Source organism: Microtus oregoni, unplaced genomic scaffold, assembly GCF_018167655.1.
Source record: "Microtus oregoni isolate MIOR12 unplaced genomic scaffold, Mior012 000049F_ref0000343, whole genome shotgun sequence".
Classification (NCBI taxonomy): domain Eukaryota; kingdom Metazoa; phylum Chordata; class Mammalia; order Rodentia; family Cricetidae; genus Microtus; species Microtus oregoni.
The window spans coordinates 1479346-1505417 of record NW_024543223.1 but is presented as its reverse complement, the minus strand read 5'-3'; the positions used below and the strand labels follow the sequence as shown (position 1 = coordinate 1505417).

Genomic DNA, 26072 nt, shown 5'->3' with positions numbered 1-26072 from the left:
ACCAGTTTGCATCTCCCCAGCAGCAAATTAAGGTTTCCTCTTCCTCCACATTGTCTCCAAGACTTTCCAACACTTCTTCTAAGGTCTAGAATTCAGTCCAGACTCCCTGCCACGGCTCTGGAGACCCCACCCCAACCCCATCAACGACACCATACCACCTTTCCACATGAAACACCCTCTCATTTCTCCCCACCTAAACCTTCATTTCAGACCCTTCCTTCCTCCCTCCCTTCCTTTTTGGTTCGTTGGATCTGATATTCCTCTTGAACAGGCTTGGGAACATCCCTCCCTTGTTCTCCCCACACCCCTTCTGGTAGAGCCAGGAAACCAGCCCACTTCTCCTTCAATGCTGTTGGTGTGGTTGCATCCCTACTTTTCCCAATGAAGAAAAGAAAATACCATTGCTTAAGGGTTTATTGGACTAGCACTTGGTGTATGATTGTCTTGCCTCCCAACCAGACCCCGACAGCTCCTGCAGCGGGGATGGGCTGGCCAGAGACTCTATCCTGAGTGTCCCAAAGGCTGCACCTCTGTGCTCTTCCCTAAGTCACTCAGCCACATTACCACAAAGTGACCTAGAGCATCTGGACAGCCTGGTCCTCAGCTGTCCATAACCTTAGGAGTATCCCATGTCTTCTCTGGGCTTTAGTGGCCTTCTCTTCCATGGGAGGGTCTAACTTTTTCATCAGAAGATAGGTCTAGAGGCTGAGAGGTACTTCTGTGGTTAGGAACACTGGCTGCTCTTGCAAAGAAACCAGGTTCAGTTTTCAGCACCCACATAGTGGCTCACAATCGTCCCTAATTCCAGTTTCAGGTGGTCCAGTGACCTCTTTAAACCTCCAAGGGTAGTGCACAAACACACATACATGCAGCTAAAACACTTATACTCATAAAATAAATACTTAAAAAATATTTCAGAACACATGCCCAGCCAGCGTCAACTCCCACTCAGTACAACCACAGGGTCAGGTCCCACCTCTGGGACTCACTGCAGCTAACACTCCTCAAGGTTTTTGTCTCTAAGCATCCGTTACTTTGAACCCACTTGGATGCCAGTGTCATGGACACCAAACAGCCAAGTGTCCACATTCTCTGATGTGAGCGGGCCAGTCATGGGCAGGGCACAGGCCGGGTCAGGAGGAGCTGGGCTTCCCCACCGATGGGTACAGTTTACGCAGGCTGGAATCCAGGAGGAAGTCTACTGACCTGCAAGAAGAGAAGACACGGTAAGCAGGTAGCTAAGAGTGAGGAAACACACTGGACTTTAGGGAAAGAGTCCTAGATACAGGGTACCAACAGCAACCAGGTTGGGCCCCATTTTACCATTCTCCTCCCACTTGGGCTACTTAGGAAAGTCAAACCTAACCCCCTGAGAATAACAACCATCTTCCTGTTCTTTCTACAGTTGGGGAAACTGAGGCAAGGTGGATAAAGCACTCACTGTGAGACTCAGGGTCAGTTATGCTCCACCCCACCCCACCCCCAGACCTCTGCTCATACTATATCTTGGTCTATTTGGATTGATACATACATCTAGTTCTTTTTTTAAAATGTATTTCTGGAGGCTGGAGAGATTGTTCAGAGGTTAAGAGCACTGGCTGCTCTTTCAGAGGTCCTGAGTTCAATTCCCAGCACCCACATGGTCAAAGTATCTGCTACATCCTATGACAAGGGTACAGATGCCCTCTCTACTTCCTCTGCCCTGCCTCTGATGCTGTGGTTCTGCGCCCACAGCTCTCAAAGCCTAACTCTACCTGCAGGCCGAAGACACATACCTGTCAATGGGGTGGACGATGACGGGGATGGCCAGCAGCCCAAGTGTGGTGGTGGTCCATTTGCGGACAGTCAGGGGCCAGCGGGTCATAGAGCCCAGGACATAGAGAGAGGCAGCACACAGACGGTTGATAGTGAAGCCTGGGATGGCCACAGAGGCCAGAGACTGCCACACAAAGGTGTCGACCACAGCCAGGGTCACTCTGGTGCCGCGGCCGGCTTCAGGGCTTGGCACCTGGTAGATACAAAGACATTTAACCCAGCTGGAGCAGAAGCAGGAAACCAATAGGCAGAAGCATGAGGGCAGAGCGGGGAGGAGGAACGAGGGGCAGGGCAGAAGGAAGCTGGGAGGGGGACTCTGGGCTACACTCAGGGTCGAGGATGACTTGCCGACATCCAGAAGTACTGACTGCCACTTCCAACCCATGTGGGTTGGTCAGGTGGGGATGAACTAGCCTACAAATAGGGTTAGCTTATGGACCGCAGGATGCTAACACGGCTAGGACTGTCCCACATGCAAGGCTGCACACTGACCCACACCAGGATGGAGTTGGAAGGGTGAACTAGCACTCACCTCTCCTGCCTTCTTGCCTTTGTCAATGGCATCAGCAAGCACGTAGGAGCTGGACACGCCATAGCTCAGCCACACCACAGCTTTGGGCACCAGGGAGCGGAAAGCCTCCCCCACCTCATTAGCATAGCCTGGAGGGAAAAGGCAGTTAATTCTCCAGCCCGCAGGCTGTTCCACGAGGGGGCGCTATACAGAGAGCTGCTTCTAATCCTAGTCTGCTAAACTACAATGGGGCAGGTGATCTAAGTCAAGTGACTTTACCTTTTGGTTTCGGGGTTGTGGACTGACGCCAACAAAGAAGTTCATAGCTCATTGTTGATCAGAGACCCCTAGCTGTGGTTCTGGGAATCTGCACCAATGACAGACGGGTGGGTTCCACTGACAATTAACAAGTGTCAAGGCCTTTCAGGCTAGTCAACTCTTAAAATCAGCACCCGACAATGCCTCGTGTTCAGCCCTTTTTGCAAAAGAGGAAACTGAGGCTCAGGAAGCACCAAGGGATGGCAGGCTGTAGGAATCCAGATCCTCTGACCCCATGGCTAGTGCTTCATCATCACAGACGGCAAACCACGCAGCGGCTTGTGCCTCCAGCAGAGACCCGCGGAGAGAGTGCTGTGTGACCTTGGACAAGTCCCTGGTCCTGTCCTGAGCCCAATCTCCTGCCCAACCTTTTCCTTCAGACTCCAGATCCGCATCCCACGACTACTGTTTCCCAGAGTGATGGGGTCGCTGAGTCTCTCACTCCCACGCTCACCCAGGTAGCGCACCCACGTGTCCCGGTAGAGGTCGCGCTCGGCTCCTTGCCGTTGCTGCTCCGACATGATTTTCCCAGCACGGTGCGAATCACTGCAAGTTAGAGCCTCACCATTGCCTCCTTTCCCAGTAGCACTGGGCTAACACCAGGAAAGAACCCGCCAGAAGTCCGAGGCTGAAGGACAGGTCGGGCTATCGCCACTGCAGGGAGTGTCTGAAAATTGCCTTGTACACCCAAGCCCCTCTCCTAGGCTTGGATTTTGCAGATAGTCGTGTTTTCTCCGAACAGCTACTGCAAAACTCTCTCAGGCATGATTAGTTTTTGTAGCTAAACAGATCAGGGTTCCATTCGGAGGATGTTGTCTTCTTAGCTGTGTGACTTGTAGCAAAGGTGTATTTCTCTGAGCCTCAGTTCCTGTGCAAATGGGAGGCATGCCAGCATTCACACTGCCTAGCCAGTCATGAGGACTAATTAAAACAGTCTTCAGGTATTGTTCAGTCGCTTGGTTTGCCTCCTTAAGCTCTTGCACTAGCCTTGGGTCCTGTTTTACAGAGGGGTATTAGAGGCACAGAGAGAAAGGTCTCTCTCCTGACTCACACAACTGAAAGGTGAAGAAACGGATTTGAATCTAGACTAGGTGTTTTCAGATCCCGTGCTCTAAAAGTGGATTCGGTAAACGCGCCGGGGAGAGTTGATGGTCAGTGCTCTGGAGAGGTGGGAGCCGAGAACCCCAGTCCCTCCTCTGCAGCATCTAACTGGATCTTCCTGGGGGCCAAACATCACATGAATGAGCACTAATGAGGCCAGGAGCCAAGGCTTCAGCATACTAAACTCCAGGGAAAAGAGCAGAATAAAAAGGAGGAGGGAGTTGGGGGATTAGTTATTATGAGCCCTTTCCCTGCAGGGGAAAAGCACTCTGGGACATCAGAGGCAACGGTGTGGCCCCTGGAGACAAATCCTGCTGTGTCACCTTGTAGATGTTAGCCACCTCCTTTCCAAATCCCAAGTGTCCAAGTCAGTAAAACAAAATGGGGGGGGGGGGGGGGGGGATTGCTCAGTAGTTAATAGCGCCTCCAGCCCTTCCAGAGACTAACTCATGGTTCCCAGAACCTACATAGGTGGCGCCCAGCCACCTGTAACTCCACCTTCAGGGGATCTGACACTTCTGGCCTCCAGAGGCATCCACACACGCGTGCTAAATATTTTCAAAAATCAGGCATGGTGGCGAATGCTTTTAATCCCAAAATTTAGGAGGCAAAACAGGCGGCATTACTTGAGTTTGAAGCCAGACTGTCTACATAGGGAGTTCCAGGCTTGGCCTGGGATACGTATTTAAAAAAAAAAAAAAAATCTTTGCAACAATTCCAGGTAGTTAAAGAGCAGGGTTTCTGTACTGCTCTTGTAGCCTTTTTTTTTCTTTTTAACCCGTGACTAAAGATCTGAAAGGTTGATACCGACTCCCTGTGGAAGACACCGTTTTCAGCCTGTGTCCTCATAGGATCTTGAGTGTCAGTGGGGACAGGGCCCGGTGCCGGCACGGGTGGGAAAGGTAGATCTGTCTGCAGGCCCTGAAACACCGGTAGTGCTGGAGTGGAATTAGAAGACGGTCCCTAAAACCACGTGACGCTAATCCGCAGCCTCCCTCCCTTTTAGTACCCGTTGCTCACGCCGCAAACGCTCGCCCTCGCCGCTCGGCGCGAACGAACCACCCCGTACGTCCGGAACCACCGAATGGGGCGGGGTCTCCGCCCTCACCGTGAAGGCTGTCGGGAGCATCTTCATGCCATAAACAAAAATGGCGGACGACACTCCGTGGCTGAGCTAGTCAGAAGACAACTTCGTGGAAAGTTCACGCGAGAGGAGAGGATCAGAACCTCTCTCTCTCTCTCTCTCTCCCTCTCCCTCTCCCTCTCCCCTCCCCTCCTCTCTCTCTCTCCCTCTCCCCTCCCCTCCCCTCCCCTCCCCTCCCCTTCTCTCTCTCTCTCTCTCTCTCTCTCTCTCTCTCTGTGTGTGTGTGTTTGGACCTAGTGTAGAGACCGCTAGGAAGCCGGCGATAGGCAGTGAATTCTACTTCCTTTGATTTGAAAATTGCTTTAATGTACCTAACAGCATTGTAAACCAAGGCCAGGAAATGTTCCTGAGGTGTGTGACTAGATCCTGGGTAGCCTCGGCCCTCTCTGGTCGCTAGCCCTGCACCTATACAGAGCTTCCTCTGCTTGGTGAACGAGTACTCAGGCTGGGCCGGGGTCTTATTCCGAGGGGAAAGGGGGTCCCCGCAAGGGCCTGGGGCCGCGTTCCAGAATTCTGGGCAGTCCGTAACCGTAACCTGGCGTTCGCTCGCAAGGTGTGTAGGGTCAAGAGCTGCTACTGCAAGGTCGCCTGTGGCCGCCCCTTTTCCCTGGCTACCAGCGTTTAGAGGCAAGAGGAACCCACCGCTCCCCTGCCGTTACTGCTTCCACAGAGAAGGACCTGCCGAGCCCTCTCCCAGGTCAGTCGGAAGACCGGTTCCCAGGCACTGTGGGAGACTCAGACTGGGAAGGGCTGTCTGTGTGCTGGTCACTCCCACTTCCCGTTTTTGTGTAGGGTTGCTCAAGTGGAGGCTTACTTAGAGGCTTAGGACCCACCCACGGCCTCCTGGGCCCTTTCAGATCTGTCATTCCTGAAGGCAATTACCCTTGTGCTTTTGGAAGGTTTCTCTTTCACTGGACAGCAGTGGCCAGGTACCAAAGTTCCACAGAACACTGGGTCACTGGCAACCATTAGAACTAAACAAGCAGCCAGTGGGGCCCAGGAGTTGGCGAGGTTCTCTAGGGGAGAGAGGCCCCTCTGTTTGCCTTCCAGTGCCGACTTGGGTTACTCCTGAGACTTGGGGAGGGGGCGGGGAAATACTCAAGCCTTTTACAAAAGTTTGGAAGAGGGGGGGATTCCAATCCTGTGCCTAGCAGCCTGCTCCTTTGCAACCATCATTACGATCATGGAGGTTTGTTCCATGTTCGTTTAGGAGCAAATGTCTTCCCAGCAGCTGACTTCCCTGAGTGTGGCACCCCAATCTCTTCACTTCTTTCTAATTTCTTCCCTGCTGCCATCCTGTGTACCCCTCCTCTCCCTGACTTAGCTGTCACTGGGCAGGTGAAGTTGGCAGGTCTCCAGGGTAGACATAGTTAGAGCCAGTTTCTGGAGACCCCCTTAGCAGTCTGATGACAAGGACCCACCCTAGCTATTTGTCCTCTTTGGATTCTGGCCTGAGTCTCCTGTGCAGTCTGAAGTCTTCCTTCCACCCCAGTTTCTTAGGGCTACTAGGTTGTAGGAAAGTCGCTACTACAAAGAAACAACCGACAGGAAGGCTCTGAGGGGGGCAGGCGAGAGCTGTTATTTGGGCGTGGCTGCCCCCTGCTGGTTCATCTTCTCCTCTGCTGCCTTGTCGGGAAGCAGGACCTCCACAGTGAAGCTGACTTTCTTGGCATGGATGAAGCTGTAGGTGTTGTCAAAGCGCAGGACGTCTGAGGGAGCAGAAAAGGAAACGTTCAGGCAGTTCCCGCCAGGAGGCGAAGGGAGTTGAGCAGGGCTGGATTTTACTGACTGAGCAAGGGTGTGCTAGGGGATGGAGGGGAAAGTACTGGACCTTCTGAAACTCAGTCTCACGGGGTTGACACTGTGTTCATAAAGTGGAAGAAAACTGTATGGCACAGCACAGGCCTAGAGAGATGGGTAACAGAGAGACTCAGGTCTGTAAGAGCTCGGAAGGAAAAGGCCTTCAAGACCAGCAGCCATGGATTCCTTAGACCAGGCTGACGTGTGGCGATGACGTCTGTGTGGGAAAGCACAGGGTTTGTGCTCTATCTCTGTGGTCACATTTTTCCTCACTGCAGCTCTGAACTCAGCAGTGGTCCTACTTGGCATCAGCGGAAAGGGTTTTACGTCGCATAGTGAGGCAATGGTGGGGTGGGCTTTCCCTCTGCTTTGCCTTCCTGTCCATACTCCTGCCTGATTTGGATCCTGGGAAGCCCAGCCCATTCCATTTCTCTGCAAAATTTATGAACCAGGTGCTTTCCCTCTGGGAAGATTAATGGGGCAAAGGGTGCTCACTGCATGCCTGCCCATAATAATAAAATAATAGTAATAATATTATTATAATAGTATGGGCTGCTCATCAAAGGAGAGTTGCTTGAGCAATTTGTGTTGTAGTCTGTCTTCTGGAACACTGTTCTGATATTAAAAAAAAAGAGCTTAGCTGGCCATGGGGATACACACCTGTAACCGCAACACTTAGGAAGGTAAGGACATTCAAGACCAGCCTCGGCTATATACTGTTGAGTCCAGACTGAGCTACACAGACAGAGTGGGGGCGGGGAGAATGGTGGTGGTGTCTAAGATACATACAGAAGCCAAAATAAACTTCAGAACAGTTTGTAACACTTTTGTTAATTTATATGTAAAAATAACTGGGGGGGGGGGGGAGGGTATGTCTACAGTTGGAGGTTCTCTGGTGGTAGCACCCAGGAATGGCACTGTTCTGGAGGCAAGGTTTTCTCACACACTGTCCAGCTTTCTCCAAACATACACTGAATATGGGCATGCTCCTTGCATATGTGACTGTACAGTGCCTGGCAGGCTTGCTATAGAGTCAGGCCTCTAAAGGGATGGGCAGTGTTTGGCAGGCTGGTGGGTGAGGAGGCTGTGGGCTGTGTGTCCTCTAGGAAGGAGCATGGACACAGTTGGCAGGGACGGCGTCTAAGTCCTGGCCATTGAACAGGCTTGCTTTCGCTCTAACTCTGCCTCTTTGCAAGCTTGTCCTATCTCCTTCAGATGCCCCTTCAGGACAGCTAAGCCCGAAAACAGAAGCAGCAGTACCACCCTTCTGCGCTGCTCCTTTCTCACTTTCCCAGCATCTGACTTCTCACCCCGAGATAAACTGCACTGGGCCAGCAGTCCGCACAGCGCCCACTCCTTTTCCCTGACACTTCATGGTGTCAGTCATCTGATTCCCGTCTCTACCAGAGGTCCTGCAGATCCCACACTCCCCTCCTCTGGGCAACCAGAGTCCACCGTCCTTTGATCTCCTTGGACCAGGATTGAGATGCTTTGCTCGGCAAAAAATCTGCCCTCGAACACAAGGAAGGGCTTTGTAGGAGGCACAGGCATAGGGAAGGGCAGTCTTACAGCTCGTTGGTCTGTGTGGCACAGGGTGACACTGGTCATGTATTCAAAGGCTCATGGAGTCCCTGGAGGCCCTCCAGTCAAGGGCGTCTCAGCATGTGTTAGGTGACTGGCCCCTTGGAGCACCTTGAGGTTTCAGGGCCAGTGTCCCAAAGAGAAAGACGCTGTTCTTTAGGGAAGTAGGTGCCATCTTGCCTCTCATATATGTAGTAAAATGTATAAATTCTAGCTCTGGTGCTTGGGGTTAGAGCACCTGCCTAGCATGCAGGAAGCCCTGGGTTAAATCCTTGTTACTTCATAATAATTATTATATTCAAACTGACTTCCTCGTTTCTATTTTATATTACGGGTTGGAGTATATTGATTTTTTTTTAAATATTTATTTATTTTGTATACAATATTCTGTCTGTGTGTATGACTGCAGGCCAGAAGAGGGCACCAGATCTCATTCCAGATGGTTGTGAGCCACCATGTGGTTGCTGGGAATTGAACTCAGGACCTTTGGAAGAGCAGGCAATGCTCTTAACCTCTGAGCCATCTCTCCAGCTCCCGGAGTATATTGATTTTAAAATGATATGCATAGGTGGATTACATTGTCTGTGAGTAATGGGAACAATAGACATTATTTATGAGAGGGCAGTGTTGGTTCTTAGATTCGGAACCACTTCTCTGGGGCGTCCGTGGACTCCAGAAGGAAATCTGCTCTAGCCTACTTCCCGCATTTTATGGTGAAGGAGAGACACTTGCTGGGAGCCCTCTGGGAGAGGTGGTGGCAAAGTTAGACATTCTCAGCATCCATGCCTCGCGAGCCTCTTCTCCCAGCACTGCCTGACCCCTTCCTACAGTGTTTCAGACCTTCCTATCCACTGCTCAAAGTCCATTTCACTGTTTTCTTCATTCTTTCCATCCCTAGTTGAGCATTTCACACAGTAGGCTCTCAAAAAGTAATTGGGAGAAGGTGAAACCCACCCAAATGTTGGCCTGTCCTCAGTCCACCTGAGCAAGGGGCAGAGAGGCCCAGGGAAGGTTGTGTTTGCACCATTTGAAGCTGACATACCCAAAGATTTAATTCTCTCTGGGGTGATCATGCTCCACTTTGCAGGGTCACCTGGTCCTCAGAGGCATTGCCCTTGGATCTCTAGATCTCAACAACCCTGCCTCCTAGTGACATCTGACCCTACCTCCCTGCCTTTCCATCTGGAAAGGGGAATTTTATCCTGTGGCCTGCCTCTGCTCCTCCAGCAAATAAGCAGATCCCAGGCAGGTAAGGGGAACAGATCCAGGAAGGACTGAAGTAAACGAGGGTTTGCAGTTCCCATCCTGCTGTATTAAAGGCTGTTTATCCTTCAGATGAACAGTGTTGGCCTCCTGCTACCCCGTACTTCCTTGATCTGGGACTCTCGTCACAGCAAGGATAAATGTCTTAATTTTTCCTCAGTCTGTGACTAGGAGCCTCTAGTGTCCTTTCTCAGCATCTACATTAGCTACGTGATGGGAAAGGACATCTTGTCTATGCCTCAGCCTCCTTCTGAAGAGATAAAGTGCTCTCTCCCTTGTGGATGGCAATGCCTGGGCTGTGCCAATCCTTGTTCTCGGTGCAGCGCAGAGTATGCTTGCCCCTGTGACTCGGGCTGCTCACTAACAAGAATGATCCTGCTCCTCAGGGAGCCAGATTGCGCCCGCCCGCCCGGTGTGGTGTATCCCTAGGGAGGGAGCACCAGCACCGCAGGCTGCTGGACGGGAAGGAAGGAGCAGATCTCTGCGGGGCTAGTGCTGCTCTCAGAGGTGCAGCCTCAGCAGGGATGCTGCCATCTCTGGAGACAGTCCTGCTCTCCTAGTTACCCTAATAATAGTAATAAAGATGGCTGTCGGTGCTGAGTCGCATGCTCTATTTCTGGCATCATGCCCATGGCCTCACGGATCTTATCGCATAGAACCTGGCATCTCTGCAAGTTCCCAGTTGCAGCAATCAGGAGCCACCCTCAGGAAGGCCAAGTCATTTGCCCAAGTCCACACACAGCCAATGGTCAAGTCCAGCTCAGATCGGAGCATAATGCCCTTGTTCCTCGCTTTTCTACCCTTCGTCTCCTGGCTCTGTCAGGAAACTAGAAATTGTCTGGCTTGTGTGCATACATTGGTGCTTTTTCCACTACCCTAGAATACACTGTAAAATATATTTGCAGAAATAGAGGAAAATGAACTCCCTCTGTCAGCCCAATTGCCCTCAAGTTAGTGTGGATTTCCCAGAACTCCTTTCTATTTACACACTTATATACCACACACACTGTATTTCATGTTTACCTGCTTAACATGAAGTAACATCTTAACTGTCGGTGTGTTCTCTTTAATGACTGCATGTTTTGTTGTGTGGATGGACCTTCTTGTGGCCATGTGCTGTGTCACTCACTGGCTTTACGGGCTGCTAGGAACTTCTTGTAAAGGTTTCTGTAGGCCACATTTCAGAAGTAGAATTCTGGGTCTAAAGGGTTTTAGCCATCACCACATGAGCCCCTGTAAGCCCTTTTGTCCTGTGTATGCTGCCTTCTCACGTCCTGTGTCTACCTAGAAGTGAGTGGTGTTCAGGATGCTTAAGGCTGGCATTTTTTTTTTTTTTTGGCATGCCGTGCCCTGTGAAATCCTTACACCCACACAGTCAGTTCTGCCTCTGACTTCTAAGGGGACAGGCATCCCTAAAAAATGTCTGACTGATGTCTCAGGCCTAGTTAACCTTGGAGAAAGCCTGTACAGCCCGGGCTGGCCCCAACTTGCAGTCCTGCCTCAGCCTCCCACATGCTGGGATTACAGGTGTGCTCCACCATGCCCAGCGCCCAAAAGCCGGACTTCTGAAGTCCCGTACTCCCTGGATTTGATGGCAATCGCCTCTACTTGGGAATATCAGTGAGAGTCCCGCCCTGCTGTTAACTATCTGACCCCCTTAAGGAAGTCACTGCATCTTTCCAAATCTAGTTTTCCTGCTCTGTGTCATGAGACAGAGTACCCCTTCCTATTCTGACACTAAGGTGACCAGCGCACTGAGGAAGAGAGGAAGAGGCGTGTCATAAGCAGAAAGGTATGGGCGGGCTTCATGTGTTGCCAAGACCCAGATACTTACAGATGCCTGGCTCACTGCAGGTGAGGGTCCCATCCTCAGGGACCATGTGGGAATTGTATCTCTGGTTGGGCAGCACCTCTGTCATCTCCCCTGCCCGCTGCCGTTCCCCCATCTTGGTCTTCAGGAAAATCCCAAAACCCACGTCTGATCCCTCCGACATAAACTGCCACCTGCAGAGGACATCCACCTGTGTGTGTGTGTGTGTCCATGGCAACTGGGCTTCTTGCACTGCAGCCCACCCACTGGCACTGACAAAGGTTGGGATCCCGGGAAGCAGGCAGTTACCTGAGGACACAGCCAGGGAAGAGGATCTCATACTCCACTTGGTGGGAGGAGCCTCGGGAGATCTGCACGCTGTGTTCATACTGCTGCTTAACCTGGTCTCGCACATAGTACTGCTTGGGGATGTCACCGCCATAGTTGATCTAGAAGCAGAGCACAGGATGAGTCGGGGTGCCCTCTGAGCAAAGACTCCCCCTTGACCTCCAGCTGCTGGCCCATACCTTGGATTTACACTTGGGGTTTCCATCAGGGTCGGTCATAGTACCTCCATACTCCACAGGCAACTGTTCAGGGCTGATATGTTTGAGTAAAACCTCCTTCCAGTTTGCTGGCAGGAGAGGGAAGGACAAAAATGTGTCACTAGGCAGGACTTCGTACCTGGCGGTCAGTCCTTAAGAGGCAGAGAAGGCTGGCCCTGCCTTAAAAGGAAGCATTACAGGCTCGCATGGTGCACGCGTCACCCAAGGGACTGCAGGCAGGAGCACCATTAGTGTGAGGCCAGCCTTGGCTCCATAGTGAGACTGTGTCTGGGGGAAAATGGAGTACTTCGTGAGCATATGATGCGTCCACAGTACTACACGGCGTCAGAAAGAGCCGGGGTTCAGAAACCCTGGGCTGCTGTCATAGTGGGTGGGGACCAAAAGTGGGGTGGGGGTGTCATGCAGCAAGACTACGGGTTCTTACACAGTTATGCAGTTATTTTCTCCTACACTGACTGAAAGCACCCCACTGGAGAAGGACCCCTCAAATGGGCTTACGTGGCTTTACCCAGTCAACTTCATGTCTCTTCTTGTTGTTTTGGGCTGGTTGACTGCTTTTTTTTTTAAAATATTTATTTATTTATTATGTATACAATTTTTTTTTGTCTGTGTGTATGCCTGAAGGCCAGAAGAGGGCGCCAGACCTCTTTACAGATGGTTGTAAGTCACCATGTGGTTGCTGGGAATTGAACTCTGGTCCTTTGGAAGAGCAGGCAATGCTCTTAACCACTGAGCCATCTCTCCAGCCCTGATTGACTGCTTTTGTTGTTGCTTTTCTAACTAAATCCCCTCCCTATTGGAGCAATTAGCTCTCAAGTGTCTGCTGCCAAGAATCATTTCCCCAAGAAATACCAGCCTGGCACAATGTTTAATCTCAGAAGCCACGCCGACTGTATAGACCATCTATACCAAGCAGCTCCAGGCCAGGGACTAGCCTTGTATCCTCTGCATAGATGACTGGGACACTGACAATCCTGTGTCTGCCAGCCCTCAGGTGTTTAGGACCCCAAAGCACGTGACTCTTGAGAACATGGTGCCTGTGGCCTTGGGGTGACTTCATTGGCACTGCTAAACTCCGTGACCAACCTGGAGTAACTTTGACCCCTCCTCTGTTGGAGATCCTTTTTCTTCCCAGTCTGCCCAAAGCACATTTGGTGGAAAGAATTTGAAGTGTGGGTAGGAGAACAGCCTGAACCTCCTACACAGCTCTGCTGCCAGGGAACCAAACTGCCTCACTCACGCACTTGGTGGGTGGTAGCAACAGAAAAACCAAAACCCAGAAAAACCTATTGCGCTGATTTTGTTCTTCTCCCAGCTGAGCTGGAGAGCTGGGAGAAAATCAAGAGAGGTCTTCCCGTCCTACACAGAACAGCGTCGGCCACAGCCAAAGCTGGGACTTCACCGCCCCAGTCCTGACGTCCTTTGGTTTGGAATAGGGTCTCACTGTGTAACCCAGGCTGACCTGGAATTCACTGTGTAGTTTCAACCTTCTACCTCCCTAGTCCTGAGGTATCTTAAATGTTTTCTTGTTCTTTTGTGTCTGATGTATGTGTGTGTTGGAACCATAAATGTGGACGCTAAAGAACAGCTTTTGGGGGTTGTTTCTCTCCTTCCACTGTGAGATCAGGCGTCAAACTCAGGTCATCAGCCTTGTATAACAAGCATGTGTTGTACCCATGGAACCAGCCCACGTTGTCGTTTTTGAGACAGGGTCTCACTAGTAACCTGGGTTGGCCTTGAACTTAGAATGCAGCCCAGACAGACCTGGACCTGGAGATCCTCAACCTCCAAGGTGCTGGGAAACTAGACATTGACCGCCTTTCCAGCCCAAAGTTGCCACTCTCGCTTTGTCTTAGCCCAAAGGTAAAGAAACAAACCAAGGGGCTGGAGAGATGACTCAGAGGTTAAGAGCACTGGCTGTTCTTCTCAGCAACCACATGGGGGCTCACAACCATCTGTAATGAGATCTGATGCCTTCTTCTGGCCTTTTCACGGTCCCCAGTGGGCTCCTCTTACTCTGCCTACACTAGGACTTGGATGTCCCCCAGACTCACTGCAGACTCCTGGATCCTCAGCATCAGTAGATTTTGCACAGTCACCTCTATTCGTGATTTAACCTCCTCTCTGTGGCCAGTCCATCTCTGCTGTTTTGCTTCCTAGGCAAGTTGTAAGTCCGGCCTTTCCTCCTTGTCCCTGACATTGCTTCCTAGGTTTACACCATCTCTTGCGTGAGCAACAGCATGGCATGCAAACTGGCCTCTGGCTTTCGTGGACTTTTGCTGGTAGGTATGAGTCCATTGAAAATATGACCATGGTAACTCTGTGGCACTCTGCCTCATTCCATGACTGCTGCCTGCACCATCCTAAGGGAGGTCTTTACTCGGTGCTCCTCTTTCTGCTCTGTTCCATGTGGCCACCTTGCTCATGTTGCTGTGTGTAGCTTAGGTCGACATGGCTCTCACCTCAACTCTGGTGGGATGAGAGTTGCTGCTAGCTGTGACTACCCTGTGGTTTCCCCTTGTCCTATGTATCACGCCGACAAGCATGTTTGTGTCCCCCTTCCCTGAGAGCTAGCCAAGGGACTGTCTTAATCCTGGCAGCCTGGCACCTAGTCCTGAAAAGGTGTTTGTGGGAGTGGAGCCACTCACTCCTGCCTGCCCCCAGATGATCTCCACGCACCCTCCTGATGCTCTTTCTAGTGTCTTCTGGTTCATACCATAGCCTTCTCTCTGCAGTTGTCTCTCCCTGTAATACTGTAAGCCCCTTCAGGATAAGCCCTGGAATTCCGTTCATCTTTGAACTTGCATGGTGAGCCCAGTGCTTGCTTCTAGAGTGTGTGAGGAAACACAAGAAGCCACAGATCTGTCTCCACTTGCCCCTATGTCCCAACTACTCCCAAAGTAGAAGATAGGTCTTTGCCCTGGAGGCTGTGATCGTACCCCTAAAGCCAGACGTTGTTTGGACCACACACACCAATGTGTAGCATTTGGGCCACTTACCCCCCAGGACCATAATCTTCTTACGAGTGTCCTCACTTAGGAAAGGCTTGATGAGGTTATAGGCCACAGGAAACAGCTTGGGGGCTGGAAGAGAGGCAAGACCACGTGAAGCAGAGACAACGGTAACTCAGATGCTGCCAGCGTCATCAGCCACCCATCTCCACTCATGGGGCAGCTAAGCGTGAGGCTCAGCCAGGCATGTCTGAAGCTGGCTTCCAAGCTGTACAAGGATTGTAGCCAACCAGTCTCCTCCTACGGCATCACCAGCCTGAATCCTAAGGGGCTAGGTGGCTCACACGCTCTGGGAGCCGTAAAGCATCTGTACAGGCTAAGGTCAAGGGCTGCTCTTCACTCAGTCTGCCCCCAAGCAATGGTTCCAGCCTCTTGTTCATATTTGGCTCCATCACCAGAAATTCCCAACTTACCTTTAACGACAAACAGATGCTTCAGTGTTTCGGGATAATTTTCTTCAAACATGGAGAGAAACTGTGGAAGCAGAAGTGGTCCTAGTTTCAGTAGCTCAGGCCTCCAGGCCACTGTGCCCTTCAACCTGTGAGTCCTGCCCCCGCTCCCTGCCTCTTACCTCTCCATAGGCCTCCACTGCAGGCTTCCAGAGGTGCTTGAGGCCGAGCCCCTCACAGTCATAAATCATGGTGATGGTCTCTATCTTCTTCCCTAGCTACTGGGAACAGACAGACAGCAGAAGGAAGTCGCTGAATACTCACTGGGTACAAACAACAGCAGCAGAGATGCAGATGTCATCCAGGGTGGAACTATGACCTAGACAAACTATTCTCCTCTAGCAAAGGACTAGGGTGGATCAAGGTCATATCCAAGGTCCCTACTGTCCAGCAGGTTCTCCTGATGGCCTCTGTCCTCCTGTCAGTTACTGTGTGCTCCCTGGGCAGCACCTCTCCCGTAGGCTTAGACACTCCATTCTACCTAAGCTCTAAGGAAGCAGCAGGTTGAACCATGTTTGTGTCCCCAGCCTCTCAGGTTCTGTACTGGGTGGACTTTTTGTGAACCTCAGCAAAGAACAGCACTGCTTTAACCCATCTGCAGCTGCTGGGGGAGGAGGGGTTAGCCACAGCTCCAGCTTGCTCCTCAGTCCTTCCTTTCTTTTTTTTTAAAAAAAATACGTTTATATTTGTCTGTCTGTCTCCCCATCCCTTCCTCCCTTCCCCCCACTGTGTGTGTGTGTGTGTGTGTGTGTGTGTGTGTGTGTACATGCCACAGTGGGGGTGTGCAGCTCTGAGGATAACTTGTGGGAATTGCTTCTCCTCTTCTGCCATGTAGGTTCTCAGGTTTGCTAGCAAGTCATTTGCCTGCTGAGTCATCTCTCCAGTGCCTCAGTCTTTTTCCTAGCAGGGAATTGTCACCCTGATGCTTTGAAAATAAACTTGGAGGAGCAGGGATCCTGGATTTGTCTACATGAGGACCACCCAGGCACACACACACCCCATAGCTGCCCAAGGGTAGTTTAGTCCAAGACAGGATCTCAGTGGTTCCCACGGAAACAAGAAAAGTGTAACAATGTAGTGAGGTGGTTTTCTGAGGTTTTTTGTTGTTGTTTTGTCTTGTTTTTTGGGGGTGTTGTGCTAAGAATTAAACCTTGGCCCTTGCCTGTGCTAGGTGAGCTGCCTGTCCCTGAGCAACAACTCCAACTGTGGTAATGTATAGTTTTTTGTTTTCTGTTGTTTGTTTTTAGGTCCCACTACATAGCCCAGGCTAGCTTCAAATTCAAGACCCCCCTGCCTCAGACTTGTTTGTTTGTTTGTTTGTTTGTTTTTTCAAGACAGGGTTTCTTTATAACTTTGTAGCCTGTCCTGGGACTTGCTCTGTAGACCAGGCTGGCCTCGAACACACAGAGATCCACCTGTCTCTGCCTCCCGAGTGCTGGGATTAAAGGCGTGTGCCACCACCACTCGGCTATCTACTTCAGGCTTGTGAATCATGGGATTACAGGTGTATACCACTCACCTCCCTGCTGTATTGGGGTGGAGCCCTGGATGTGCGGGGTGAGCACTGTACCAGCTGGGCTCTAACTCTCACACTAGTGACGTTTATTAAACCGGATGTCTTCAGTAAAGGACCGCAGTTTAGTCTCGGATCTCCCCTACATACACCATTCCTACAGTTTGGGGGAGTCACCATGGCAACAATAGAAGGTTATTTTAAGTTTTTACTTAGCAAAATGAAAGTGTGACAAGATGGGGGCATAGTTTAGTGGTGGAGAACTTGCCTAACGTGCACAAGACCTTGGGTTCAATCTTCAGTCAAAGGGATGGAGGGAGGGAAGAAAGGGAAGAGAAGAGAACAGATGGATTGGTAGCATGTTCATCTAAAACCCTGAGATTTCAGGTCTGTGAAACCCAAACTCTGAGACAGGTGCTTCCATCCCTATGTGACATTCCTGCTTCCCCTTGACTGTCTTCGCCATGATCAAATCACTCAATGGCAGACAGACCATACCTTTGTGGTCTGGTGGGCACACTCCTGCAGAAGCAGCTCACAGTCCCTCATCTTGGTCCTGAGCAGGTCCTGCTTGGAGGCGGAGAATAGCAGACCCTTGGCATCCAAGGGACCAATGATGTCGTACCAGACTGGGCAGCCATCCAGGTCATAGCCACACCTGCCGCCTGACAGATACTGCTGGATCACCTGGCCAAAGACATACAAAAGCATCTCATAGACAGGCCCGGGACATCCATCCCTTCTGCTGGTTCACAAGTATCTCCCTTCATACCCTCCCCCGGGTGTCAAGAAATACCTGTTTTGGAACTATAGTGTCTCCCTTTGAGGTTCCAGGTCCAGTAGACCAGGGTACAGACTGGGAGCCTAATAAGCATCCTCACACAGGGGTGGAGTGGGATAATTGGTCCTCACCTCGGGTGGCTGCCAGCTGATGATGTTGTCGATGTCCTTTTGCTTTCGGAATTCCACATGCTGCAAATACACAAAGATTTAGGAAACACAAGGCAGAAGAATAGATGTGTGGTGGTGGTGGGGTCTTGAATAGGTGACCAGCATAGTTGATCCCTAGAAGGAACTGGACAAGGGTGGAAAAGGAGGCCCCAGTTTCTTCAGATATATCAGCAAGAACATCATTTTGGGCTAGTTATGAAGTAGGGAAGTCCAATGTTTCCAGGGAAGGAAGTGCACTTTGTCCCTCAGGAATAAAGCAACAATTGTTGGCTAATAACTATGTCATACAAACCAAAACCTATACTAGGGGTGGGTGATGGGTAGGGAGGAGAAGTCCAGGCACAATGCGACTGGCGGGAGGAACTGTGGCGGCGGCAGGGACTCACCTTGCGGAGCATGGCCTCTGACTTCTGCAGGTCAAAGCTTCGGGCTGTAACAAAAGCATGACCAGGGTTGGGAATCCGACCGCACGTCTACGGATCTGTTCCCAGGCTGGGGGCCCAATCCCCTTGTGGGTTCCCCCAGCCACCTGTCAGCTTTGTAAAACCCCACAGCCCTGAGCTGGTGGGGTAGACAGGCCAAGTTCAAGGCAGTTGGGAATGGGCAGTGTTGCCATGCTGGGGTCAGAGTATCCAGGCAGATAATCAGGTGAAGGGTCTTATCTCAGAGAAAATGAACCCTGGAACCTTTTCTCAATCGGCCATCCCCCACAAGGACAAAAGTTATCTCTTCCACAGTATAACATCCAGCCCTGAGAAATTGACCCACAGTTCAAAGATGAACATAGCTGTCCCGGGAGCTGCGGCTGAGCTGCCAAACATCCTGGAGAGGCAGAAGTCAGTGTGCCTCTAGCCAATCCTGACATTTCCCTAAGACTCACAAGGAACACAGTGGGGTCTTAGCTTACGTGGACCCACCCCAACAAGTTGTCCTGCTCAGATCTGAACCCAAGATTTCCCTGTCCCCTGAGGCCACTTGCAGAAGAGCAGAGCTGCCAGCCTCACTAATTCGCTGTGAGCTGCAGTCTACTCCAGGGGCATCCCAAGAACAGAGTTCCTTCCCTCATCGTGCAAACCATGAACTCCGGCTGCCCTCCTGGGCCTTCCTTCCCGCTGTGCTGCCCGTCCTCAGAGCCATTTCTCACACGCAGCTCCACAATCTCCTAATCACTTCCCTTTGGATATTGTCCCCCTGGCCGCCCCCCCCCCCCAGGCGAACCTCACAAACTGAGCCCAGGTGTTGTTTGCCCCTTCTCCGATATACCCTAAGAATTCTCTTTGCAATGGTCACACCTTTAGTTCAGGTGGAGCTTAGAGTCAATTGAAACCCCAAATCCCTCACACCTGTGCTCCTCACACCTGCATACCGGCTAAGCCGCCAATCCCTCCGCCAATCCCTCCGTGGAGAGAGAGACAGGCCCTCCACTGGTATCCCTCTCGCATTTCGCATTTCCTCGGGAGTCTACTCCATTCCAGAGAGTCTGATGGGTGTGGCCTCTGACCTACGAACTATCTCTCCTGGCTATACATCCTCCACTGATTTAATTGACATCTAGATCTACTGATAGCCCTGGAACCGAACATACAGGCTGCCCTTTGGGCTGTCAGCTGTCCTTCAGCACTGTGCTCTGGGAGCAGGGGACCATACACCCTGAGTCTGCATTCGTGAAGTCCAGTCCTCCATCAGAGTCAGGGCAGTGTGTCTAAAGGTCTGATCAAGCCTGGGTGTGGTTCCTTGAAGTCGGCCTGAGCCGCATTGGAAATTTATGCTAACCTGGGCTACATATTGAAACACTATCTTAAGAAAGAAAAAAAGATCAGTAAGATGGTTCAGTGGGTGGGCTGGAGATGGCTCAGTGGTTAAGAGCACTGGCTGCTCTGTTCCAGAGGTCCTGAGTTCAGTTCCCACATGGTGGCTCACAACTATCTGTATGGGATCTAATGCCCTCTTCTGGCCTGCAGGCAAATGTGCAGACAGAGTATTCATACTTAAAAAAATACATAAATAAGATTTTAAAAAGAGAGAAGATAGTTCAGTGGGTAGCGGGGCTTAATGTGCACGCCCGGCAACCTGACAACTTGAGCTTGCTCCCCAGAGGCCAGGCAAAGGTGGGTAAATCCACAGTTCTCTCACCGCCATGTGCGCACTGTGGCGTGCACTCCTCACGCCCAATCTCTCGCCCGCTATCCCTCTCCCTCTCCTACTACACATTTCAAAAAAACTTCTTAAAAACAAGAGAAAGGGGGCTGGAGAGATGGCTCAGAGGTTAAGAGCGTTGCCTGCTCTTCCAAAGGTCCTGAGTTCAATTCCCAGCAACCACATGGTGGCTCACAACCATCTGTAATGGAGTCTTCTGGCTTGCAGGCATACACACAAACAGAATATTGTATACATAATAAATAATAAAATATTAAAAAAAAAACAACAAGAGAAAGAGTTGGCCAGGCCACTGCCACTGTGCATGCCAGATCCTTCCTGGCAGATGGAGCAGCCACTCTCCTCACTGCCACCCTTCCTGTGCCTCCAGCAGCCCCGGGCAGCTTTTAGAGGAATGTAACGTGGGTCTGCATCTCAGCTCTCCTATCTTGTGTGTTTCTAGATACTGCATATGCCTGACCAGACCACTTGAGAAGCTTGAACTGACTATCCTTTGTAACAGAGGAGCTAGACCGTGAAAATGGGAGTTTCTCAGAGAAAGGACACTCCCCTCAAGAGAGGAGAGCCCTTATCTTGGTGGAGAACAGGGATCCAGGAGTAGTATACTGAGTGCCCTTATCCAGGAGAACTTCTCCAGTTAACCCTACCTGCCAAGGTCCAACATTCAGGATCTTCCCCACCATGTCTGTTGAGTCAGGTCTTTCTAGGCTCCTGCTGCCCTGCTCAGAAGCAGCTGGAAGCCTGGCATGGGGCACTGCATGATAACCCGGTCCGGGAGCAGGCAGCCTGGGCTCTGGTTTGCCTGCACCCTAGCCCTGTAAGCTGCAGACTCATTCAGTCACACTCTCCCTCTCCCAGGCTTCCTCCCACCTCTATTCTGTCTTGCTCACTGGCCTTCCTTGCTGCAGGGACCGGGATCTCACTTCCAGCTGACTGCTGGGGAGAGCCAGAGAGAAGTGAACCCCAAGCTCATACCACATTCTACTGCAAAAGACTCCTTTAGAATCAAAGGGATGAGGGGGAGAAAGAGTGCTTTTTTTTTTTTTAAGGCAACAAAAACCCCAATTCAAATTCGTAATAGGGTCTGAGTAGGCAGAGCTCCTGCCCAGAAAATGTGAGGCACAAACGAGCTACAGCGGGGAAACTTCCTCTGCTCAGAAGCAGAATTTGAAACCAGAAATGCAACTGGGTGGTAGAATGCTTGCCTGGCATGCCCCAGACCTGGGTTTGCTCCTTAGCAGCCCCAAAACGATTACGAAGCAATGCTTGACCTCAGGAGCCATTCCCTGGGAAGGATGTTGTGGCTTACTGGAAAAGGTGCTGGCTGGGAATCCAGGGCCCTGGACTCTACTCTGAGCACGCTTTCCATTTCCTTGCGCCTTTAAGTCCCTTGCCCGGTCTGAGCCTGAGTTTTCTCATCTGGAGAGTGAGAATCACCATCCTGCAAGGGAGGAGCTAGTACCAGATGCGGGTCCTGATTAAACTATCGAGCCTTAGACAAGTGGTTTATCCCATCCCAGGACTCCGATAGCAAAAGCTTAGTGTCTGGGAGACCAGCTGCCAAAACCTCACACTGGCCTGTGCCTAAATAAAAGAGAGCTGCAGAGTTGTTCAATGACTTCTCTCGCTTCCTTCTAGCAGAATCTCCATAGCTGGATCATCTTGCAACTGGCCCTTTAAGGAGGCTACTATCTTCCCACTCCTCCACCCACCTGCCTTTAGCTGTAGCCTTTCAGCAAATGCTAGGCCAAAATTTCCTCCAGCATAGACAGACTTCATTGTCACCCCCTCGCCACCCCTCCACTCTCTCTAGGTAAACTGGGAGAGGGGCCAGATCACATCGGGGAGTGGGGTAAGGGTGAGCAGGTGATAAGTCCAGGGGCCCGTGAGCCCCACATGGCTCTCCTGGGTACACCTGTCCTCGGGTGCTGCTAGCAGGTCTTCAAGAAGATGCCAGCTTTATTAAAGTTCTGGAAAGCAAAAAGGGCATCTTTTTTATCTATCGCAGGTCTTCCTGGGCTGGGAGATGTGTGAGTACGCAGACACAAGGCAGGTCTGACCGACGTCTGCCACAGAATTCCCCGGCACAACCAGAGCTCTGCTAGTCAGACGCAGCGGAACTCTCTCAGTTTTCTGTCTAGTAGTAAAGTTTCTATGAAGAAAAGTGAAAGTGTGTCAGAAGAGCGCAGAAGGGTGGCACATGCCTCGGATGACAGATAAGAAGAGGGAAGAGCACAGACAGGTACAAGGCATGGAGGCTGAGTCTGATCCTGACACTAGCAGCAACATGTTCATGTCGCTCCACAGACATTGCCGTGCCTTATCTTGCAAAAAAGCTGGGCACCATGTCTAATCCATTTCTCAGAAGAGGAGCCTAGAGATGTGTGACCTTGGCCCAGGTGACACAACCAAGCTGGCACATGACTGAAACTAGAACTCAAGATGGGGAGGGAGCACCCTCCTCAGTCCCCATACACAGTGCCCTTCATTCAAGATGACAGCACCAGGACCCTGGTTCTAATCTCGGCTCTGCCTCCAACTTCCCACTGAGTGGGGCCTTTCTGGGCATTGATTTTCCTTCATGTCTGCAGAGCAGATTTGCAGGGTAGATGAAAAGGATGCTAACCGTCTATACCCAGAGGTATGGGTCTTCTTGCTGACTGCAGCTCACCTAGCAAGTCCCTTCACCTCTCTGGGCTTCTGTGTCTGTATCCTGTAGAAGGGTTGGGGTGGATGGCGTTAGCCATCCTTTTGTCTCAGCTTGCCAGGGTTTCCAGAGGATATCATTCCATTGCCCAGAACACGCCCCTGCCCCTGCCCCTGCCCCAGCCTCCCACGCCCACCTCCCCTCACCTCGGAGCCATCGAAGGAGAAAATAGTCATCTGGATTGGGCAGGGTGGGCAGCACATCCTGGACATTTTCACGAAACTGTAGGGAGAGACAACTGGATGAGTGGGAGCTCCCCAACCTCACTCTTCCCAAAGGGACCCTCCACTGGGGGCCTTTGCCAGAACCCTCCTTGACATACTGTTGTAGCCTCTGGCTGAGTGAGGTTGTGGGCAGTGTTGCGAGGCGTGTCGGGCTGGAGAGAAGGGCCCCGAAAGGGACTAGGACACTGCCCTGCCTCACTTCTGAGCAAGTGGGTGTACTCCCAGCGAACAGTCATCAACACCGTTAGCAGACACTCTGGTCAAGCCACAGGGAGTACTGTCTGTGTGCCCAGCACCTGTCCTGTGCACAGCCATTATCTGGGTTCTGTGTCTCCCATCTCTCCCAGAGCTGCAAGAGGTGTCGCTGTCACATTTTACAGATGAAGAGATGAAAGCAAGAGGCTCAGGCAACACCCCCAACAGCTGGGATACAGATCTGAGTCCAGATCCCAGGCTCTTCCCTCTGCAGTCTGCCCGCCCCCTGGGTAATGAGAGCAGAGGGAAGGAAGCGGGTAGTCTCAAATGCCTTCATTCAAAACCGGTGGCCGAGCTGAGCTCCAAAGACTACAAAAGAGAAGAGGGAAGGAGAGAGGTGACAGCCCAGATGGAGGGGGCAGCTCCAGCAGGTAGCCACCAAGTGGGGTAAACAGTGACTCCAAGGGAAGGCCACATCTAACCCCAACCTCTCATCTGCTCTAGGGGAGAGTAGGCCCCCCGCTGCTCTCCCTAAGCCTTCTGCTCCAGCAGTGACCTTTACCTGGTCACTGACCTATAGGACACCCCCAGAGGGGACCAATGAGGAATGGCCACCTCTACCCTTTGCCTTAGGTCAGACCCTCCCATCCCCCCAAAGCAGCTCCCAGTATTAGGACAATGGTCATCTAAACTGCAAGGGGAGGCCACCCTCACCGAGACCTTACCTAGCAGCCCCTAGTTTAATCACCACCAAACCCACGTCCGCCAGACTTCCTCTGCAGGTCAACAGTAAACTTGGCATGGGGAAAAAAGCCACCCCCAGCAACCACATCTGCTGCTACACTCTAGCACAAGTAAGAAACTGCCTGGCTGTGGAGCGAACGCTGGGGCTGGACCCCACCAAATCCGATCCAGTGCAACTAGTCTTTCCGGCGGCAGGGCCAGCCCCTGAACTTGAACGGAATAGATAGTTGCCGATCTGCCCATGTGCCAAGGCAAAGCCTGGACCTATCCTTTCTTTCTGAGTGGCACCACTAAGTTCCTTGCCAGCCAAGGGTCTGGGTTGCCAGAGGGAGGAGGGCTCTTCTCTCGGAAAGGAACTCAACCCAGTTAGTCCCAGAATCTTAAGACTTCACACAGAGGTGCCCCGCGGCCACCCTCTTCTGACTTCATCAAAGAACACACACAGGTGAGTGCTTGGCCCAAGGTCACACAGTGACTTGATGCCTCGCAAGGGCTCTGGGGAGTTTGCCACGGAGCTGTCCAGGACCCTTCCATGTGCCGCTGTCTCCGTAAGAGGAAAACCTCCCGGAAATGGGAGGAAACCTGGGGCCCTGCCTCTGTCCCACGGCCCTGCTGCCAGTCCCTGCCAGCCCCGAGGATGAATGTTGCCTTTGTGCCCTCAGCCGCTTCTGAGGGCTTCCAAGCAACCACTTCTTCCCAGGGGGCACCGCCAGGGCTGCTCGTGCTGGAGACCGCGATGTCCAAACTTCCCGAGGTCCTCACACTGAGCGAGAAGCGGTCCGCTAGGCACTAGCCAAGCGGGGGCGACTGGCCGCCTCTCCCTCAGTCGCCTGCTCGCGGGGACCTTCCCTAGCAGCGGCTTCCAGCTGGAGGGCGAAGGCCACAACTGGGACAAGATCAGGCTCACCTTGGCCAATGCCTCCTCCTGTTTGGGGCTCAGGTCACCTACTCTGCCGCTCATCGTGGCTCAGCCTCGAGGCGAGGTGCCTGCGGCAGCTGATGGAGCTCCGAGTCGTTTGCCGCCGCCGCCGCCGCCGGAGTAAAGTCCCAGCCTTTGGCCGAGGCCCTGGGGCTTGCGACCAAGACCCGCCTCTTAAAGGAGCCCGAGAGGCGGGGCGGACGCGCAGAGGCCCTGGAGGAGAGCCAGACACCTGAGCTACTTGGGCGGTACTCCTCATCTTAATCAAAAGGAGGCTGAAAAGAGCTGGCTAACGACCTCTTCCAAGGAGTGACTCCACAGGGCTGGGCTGGGCTGCTCTTACCCCGAAATGTTGACAGCTCTCCTTGTGCCCACTGGGAAAGGATGCCCCCGACTGTCTTTCAGCTTCTAGTAACTGTGGTGTAGACTCTGCCTTCCACTTATGATCACTACTACCTGCTCGGCTTGGGGGTCATTCAGAGGCAACACCCAGGGTTGCCGATGTAACTCAGTTAGTGGTAGAGGGCTTGCCTAGGATGCGCGACCTTGCGTTGCATCTCCAGCACTGCATGGTCATGACGGCATATTTCTACACAGACTGTGATCCCAGCATTCGGGAGATGGAGGCTGGAGAATTAGAAGTTCAAGGATCACCCTTAGTTACTTACGGAGTTTGAGGCTAGCCTAGAATACAAGCAAGCAAGCAAACAAACAAACAAACCAGAGTTGGTACCCCCTTTTCTCTACCTGTAGAATAGGCTTGGGAAGAACGTGGTGTCTTGCTGAGGGGCAAGGAAGAATGGCCTCCCCCCTCCCAGGCCCCAGTTCTCTGTGTCTGACCTTCCTTTCACTCTGGGAGCCACTCCTGAAGCTATCACATCTCAGCTGGCGTGTGTGGCTTCCTCTCTGGAAATCTGGAGGCTTGGGCTTGAGTGCCCACTGTCCACAACTTTCTCCAAGTCCCTTTGCCCCTCTGCATTGTTTGCCTTCACTACCTGGGGGTGATTTAGGGCCTGTAAGCAGCAGGAGGCTAAAAGGGAATTAATGCATGTAATTCTCAGACTTGACTTCTTGCGACCACTTCCTAGCTGGCCCTACACAGGCATCCCTTGCTGGCTGCCTGGTCAGAAGTCAGCCATAGGCTAGACAAAGAGGAAACCGTGGAAACCAGGGCCCACAGAGCCCTGCTGTGGCTTCTCTGCTTCCCATCTGGTCAAGGGCCTGTGGGCTCCCCACTAGTGACACATGATTTGTGGGAAGACTCATGGCAGCTTCATGTCCAGCCTGTGCCAT

The 26072-nt window shown here is 51.9% G+C and overlaps 2 protein-coding genes across 4 annotated transcripts; both read right to left on the bottom strand.

The window, feature by feature from the left end:
• Positions 1 to 210: 210 nt before the first annotated feature.
• On the bottom strand, positions 211 to 3260 carry LOC121436498 (mitochondrial fission process protein 1). Of its 2 annotated transcripts, none has more exons than XM_041636461.1 (4): positions 2606 to 2987; positions 2348 to 2475; positions 1776 to 2008; positions 211 to 1206 (listed from the first exon to the last, which is right to left on the bottom strand). In XM_041636461.1, the coding sequence occupies exons 1-4, from the start codon at positions 2655 to 2657 to the stop codon at positions 1134 to 1136; spliced, it is 486 nt and encodes a 161-aa protein (XP_041492395.1). In that variant the 5' UTR covers positions 2658 to 2987; the 3' UTR covers positions 211 to 1133. The 2 variants fall into 2 exon arrangements, with proteins under 2 accessions (XP_041492395.1, XP_041492394.1); XM_041636460.1 differs by lacking the exon at positions 2606 to 2987 and adding an exon at positions 3099 to 3260 and having other exon boundaries at positions 215 to 1206.
• A 1913-nt stretch (positions 3261 to 5173) lies between these two features.
• On the bottom strand, positions 5174 to 24919 carry LOC121436538 (SEC14-like protein 2). 2 transcript variants are annotated; one of them, XM_041636534.1, is made up of 12 exons: positions 24768 to 24919; positions 22844 to 22919; positions 18220 to 18263; positions 17795 to 17854; positions 17381 to 17569; positions 15492 to 15587; positions 15334 to 15394; positions 14909 to 14992; positions 11871 to 11977; positions 11653 to 11792; positions 11368 to 11537; positions 5174 to 6598 (listed from the first exon to the last, which is right to left on the bottom strand). In XM_041636534.1, exons 1-12 carry the CDS (start codon positions 24819 to 24821, stop codon positions 6468 to 6470), a joined length of 1212 nt encoding a protein of 403 aa, XP_041492468.1. In that variant the 5' UTR covers positions 24822 to 24919; the 3' UTR covers positions 5174 to 6467. The 2 variants fall into 2 exon arrangements, with proteins under 2 accessions (XP_041492468.1, XP_041492469.1); XM_041636535.1 differs by lacking the exon at positions 11368 to 11537.
• Between the last annotated feature and the right edge of the window lie 1153 nt (positions 24920 to 26072).